This window comes from Arachis duranensis, chromosome 6 (genome assembly GCF_000817695.3).
Source record: "Arachis duranensis cultivar V14167 chromosome 6, aradu.V14167.gnm2.J7QH, whole genome shotgun sequence".
In the NCBI taxonomy this organism is placed as follows: Eukaryota; Viridiplantae; Streptophyta; class Magnoliopsida; order Fabales; family Fabaceae; genus Arachis; species Arachis duranensis.
In genome coordinates, this window is record NC_029777.3 from 109,074,127 (window position 1) to 109,078,569 (window position 4,443).

At 37.0% G+C, this 4,443-nt stretch overlaps 1 protein-coding gene across 2 annotated transcripts; it reads left to right on the forward strand.

Annotated features, from left to right (window-relative positions):
• The first annotated feature begins 842 nt into the window (after positions 1-842).
• Positions 843-4,077, forward strand: LOC107495834 (uncharacterized). 2 transcript variants are annotated; one of them, XR_001593536.3, is made up of 3 exons: positions 843-1,592; positions 2,227-3,281; positions 3,452-4,077. XR_001593536.3 is itself a non-coding variant. In XM_016117032.3 (2 exons), the coding sequence occupies exons 1-2, from the start codon at positions 915-917 to the stop codon at positions 2,803-2,805; spliced, it is 1,257 nt and encodes a 418-aa protein (XP_015972518.1). In that variant the 5' UTR covers positions 843-914; the 3' UTR covers positions 2,806-3,390. The 2 variants fall into 2 exon arrangements, 1 of the variants encoding a protein (XP_015972518.1); XM_016117032.3 differs by lacking the exon at positions 3,452-4,077 and having other exon boundaries at positions 2,227-3,390.
• The last annotated feature ends 366 nt before the right edge of the window (positions 4,078-4,443 follow it).

The following is a 4,443-nucleotide window of genomic DNA, read 5'->3' on the forward strand; positions in this document are numbered from 1 at the left end:
GGTCTAGAATTCTCACTGACTTGTAACTGGCTGTGTCTGAGGTATTGTCTGTTACTATCAAACCAAGATTAATACAGGTTATGTGAATGACTGTCTATATCAAATATGATCAACATGGATTACATGCTTTGTTTCGGTTCCTGGCAAATTGAAACCTTTGAATTTGTCCCTCTCTTGCTTAGTCTGCTCTATTCTACCTTTTAGGTATTAATTTTTTTTGTAACTATAATTGATTAATTATTGTTAGTTAATTTGTGAATCGTGATTTTTCATTATTGTGGTTTAGGATTGTAGACAATTTTAAATAACTGTTGTTAGTCAATTTGTGAACCTTGCTGTTAATACTGAGTTGAATAATTTTGACCGTTGAGATTACTGCTTGGAGTGAGTTGCCATGATATTGTAATTGAATTGTATTGTTATTGGATAATTTTGAAGCCCTGCAATTTTCGTCCCCAAAAAAAAAAAAGAAAAGGAAAATATCAAGATGCTTTTCTTCCATATTCCCAAAAGTTTAAACCGATTTTAGAGTTCACTAAGAATCAAACTCTTGACCTTTCGGATCTAAGGCTCTAATACCATGTCATGATACCACTTATCCCAAAAGTTTCAGCTGATGGAAAAATGTAATATTAATGATTATATCTCTAATACTCTATATATCTCTATTGTACACATTGTACAAATATTTAATTAGCTTCTCATACTTTTTTTATTTTATTATAAAACAGTTTTTTTAGTTGAATCATAGTCAAATTAATTAAACCAATAAATCAATAATTAACGGGTTCGATTTAGAACCTTGAAAAAAATCAACCTATCCTGTATCCAAGAGGGTGATTTGGTCATTTGGCAGCCTTATCTATCTTCTTGCTGAAACGAAAACTGCAGAAAACAAAGCAAAGCATGAAAACATGAAGTCTCTCACAGTCACAGCCAGTGTTTTGAACCCCACAAATCAAACACCAATCAACAAACTCCACTTCTTCCACTCTCACTCTCTCTCATTCTCATTCTTCTTCCCACACACATCATCAAACCTGAAATGCCACCATCAAAAGCGAATCATCACAGCATGCTCTTCTTCTTCTTCTTCTTCTTCGATCGAAATCGACATGGTGAAGAACAACCAAGGAATCTACACCCCTAAGCACCCCAAAGTAGTCGTCCTCTGGGACCTCGACAACAAGCCCCCACGAGGACCCCCATACGACGCCGCACGCTCCCTCACGCGCCTCGCAACTCACCTCGGCCACGTCGTCGACATCTCCGCCTACGCCAATCGCCACACATTCATCCACCTCCCGCAGTGGGTCCTACAGGATCGCCGCCAGAGAAAGCACCTCGACGTGCTGGAACGGAAGGGACTGGTGGTGCCGTCGGAGCCCTACAGGTGTTCCGTCTGCGGGAGAAAGTGTCGCACCAATCTGGATCTGAAGAAGCATTTCAGGCAGTTGCATGAACGAGAGAGGCAGAAGAAGCTTAATCGGATGAGGTCCTTGAAAGGGAAGAAACGGCAGCGTTTTAAAGAGAGGTTTATTCAGGGGAATGAAAAGTATAATGAGGCTGCTAGGTCTCTCATCAGGCCCAAGGTTTCTTTCTTTTCTTTTTCTGTTAATCATCCTTGTTTTTATTTTGCTTGCTAAATGTTAGTGCCATGTAATACTGTTCATTTTTATGCATTGTTCTAGAATCATAACCAATTTGGGAGTTTGAGTCATAGGGATGGAGGAAACATATAGTGGGAGTGGTAGCCAGCTAGATTAGTCAGATTTCTGACAATAATAATAATAGGGTTCGGGTGTTACAAAGATGAAAAAAGAGACTACTTAGTGGATGATAATCGTATTATCAATGGGGTGATATTTCATCTGCACCAGCAACTATCTTGTATGTTAAGCTGAAATGTCATTCCATTTATGGTACGAGCATAATCCGTTTGAGCACTCTATGAAAACTTAATAGTTTCACAAATTTTGTTGGATACACACCATTATACATCAACTTATTGAAACAAAGTAAAGCGTAGGGTTTTACATGAAATTTCTGCATTTACTCGACTTAAAATTGGTTTGAAATATACATAAGGTTGGTGTTTACACGCCTCACTGTAGTTATGATGAACAATTTGTTTCTGTTCCATTATGCAAACTTTTTCAGTCACATATTGTCATTGCTTTTTATATAGTATATTAGTATTTTATTTTTTGTTTCTTGTAACACAAGATTGGTTATGGGCTAGCTTCAGAGCTGAGGAGGGCTGGGGTATATGTGAAGACTGTGGAGGATAAGCCTCAGGCTGCAGATTGGGCATTGAAGAGGCAGATGCAGCACTCAATAACCAGGGGGATTGATTGGCTGGTTTTGGTCTCAGATGATTCGGATTTCGCAGAGATGTTGAGGAGAGCAAAAGAGAGGGATTTGGGGACAGTGGTGGTTGGGGATTGGGATAGGGCACTGGGGAGGCACGCCGATTTGTGGTTTCCCTGGATTGATGTTGAGAATGGGAATGTCTCGGAGAAGGATCTGGTGATCGAGAAGAACAGGAGTAGGGCTCGAAGTGACGGTTTTGTCGTGGAAGAAGATGATGATGGGTTTTTTTCATTGTCGAGGTTTGACAGTGGTGGTGGTCATGGGAGTAGTGATTTGGATGAGCTTGTAGATGAACTTGCAGCAGTGAGGACTGATTTTACTGCGGCAATTTCAGATGAGGATGAAGACGATTATATGTTGGGGAGTAGTGAGGATGAGTACATAGAAGATTACGATGAAGACAGTGATCAAGAAGATGATGGGTTCTATTGACATGGCAGCTATGAACCTATGATTGATTCTTTTCTATGAGCAATTCTTATTATAGCGCCTTGGAATCTCAAGTGTCGCTGTATATATTCTAGTGGAAAGCTAAAATGTGGACCGAAAAAAAAAAAACAAATTGTCACTTTTTTGGACCTTAAGGTACCAAAAAGTGGTGGGAATGATCTATCTTTGGAGGATTGAAATGAAGTACCACGATTTTTTCAAACAGGGATATGTTGGTTTCAGAGTCAATTTTTTTATTGGAGAAGGAATGGGAATAACCAATTGAATGGAGGATAATGTTATGTGGCAACTTGGACTCATGGTTTACATTGCATTGCATCGATACACGGATAGCCGACCGAGTATGGTTCCTCCTGCTATAAAAATGAGGTCTTTGTTTTAACAATGCTGCCTGCAATTCTTTTTTCTTCAGCATTCTGCTATAGGTAGTGCTGGTTCAAGATTCAAGCTTTTGAACGGTATATATTTACTGTGAAGCATTTCAAATTATTTTTTTCTTATTAATAAGACTCTATTTATTTCCCAAGTATATTATAACCATATTTAACAGAGAAATTGAAGGTTTTTGTGTCATATATTACATGCTTTAGTAGTTCTATGTGATTATATTATGTTGTTTGCATTGCAGGTTCTGTCTGTAAAGTTGTGTGGGGGACAAAACTGAAATGCATGATTTTCAACTTATCCTAGACCACAGTCAAATCAAAATTTGAGTTATAGCCAAGTATCTTCTTATCTTACACCAAAAATATTATTATTATTCATGAGGTTCCGGATTAGTATTTGGTTTACAAGTTATTGTGGGGTTCACTTTTGATGTTTACATTCAGAAATAGGTGCAGGTATCATTTATCTTTTTCTAGCTAGATCAATGAATTTGTGTCAATAATATTAAACACGTCTAATGAAAAAGAAGACAACAAATGGCAACACATAGGACCAAGAGTTTGAGCCTGTGAACAAGCACTTTTCATTCTTGTGAACAAATGAGTGCTTGTGAAGGGATTTTAAAGTTTTTCACCTTCATTATGTGGTATGGTTCAAGGGTTTTGGTATTTTAGGGGTTCACTAAATTGGAATGCAGGGCATGATATTGGAATTAAGTCAAATTAATTTAGTTTTTAGTAGTAGAATTTCTTTTTTGTGTATTTTTAGCAGAGATAGCTTTTATTGACAAACAGGTGGAAATTTTTTCCTTTTTAAAGAAACAAAAAAGGGTTTTGGTAGTGGCTAAGGATTGAAAAATTAGGTATGAATAGACTTTCTATCATGTGTGTACATAGAAATAACGAGGCATATTCCATAAGGATGATATTGCAAATATTTCCACAATCAAACTGATATTTTAATTCTTTTAAGGACTAATGTGAGGTTGATTTCATCAAATAATATGACCAATCACCACATTACATGAAACATGATAACAAAGAGAATACAACAGAGCTCCCAAATAATAATGAAGAGAGGAAGGGAAAGAATATTTGATCAACATACAAATAGTAATACCTCACTACAAATTAAAATAAGCCAATAAGCTCGGTAAGACTAACATGTAAATAATACAAAATTAAGGATATAATGAGTATTAGAGAGAAAGATACACTGAACCAAGAGTAATGG

Coding starts and splice junctions, on each gene's coding strand:
- LOC107495834 (XM_016117032.3), top strand. CDS start 915: ATGAAGTCTCTCACAGTCACAGCCAGTGTTTTGAACCCCACAAATCAA. Junction 1,593..2,226: donor GGTCTCTCATCAGGCCCAAG/GTTTCTTTCTTT, acceptor TTGTAACACAAG/ATTGGTTATGGGCTAGCTTC.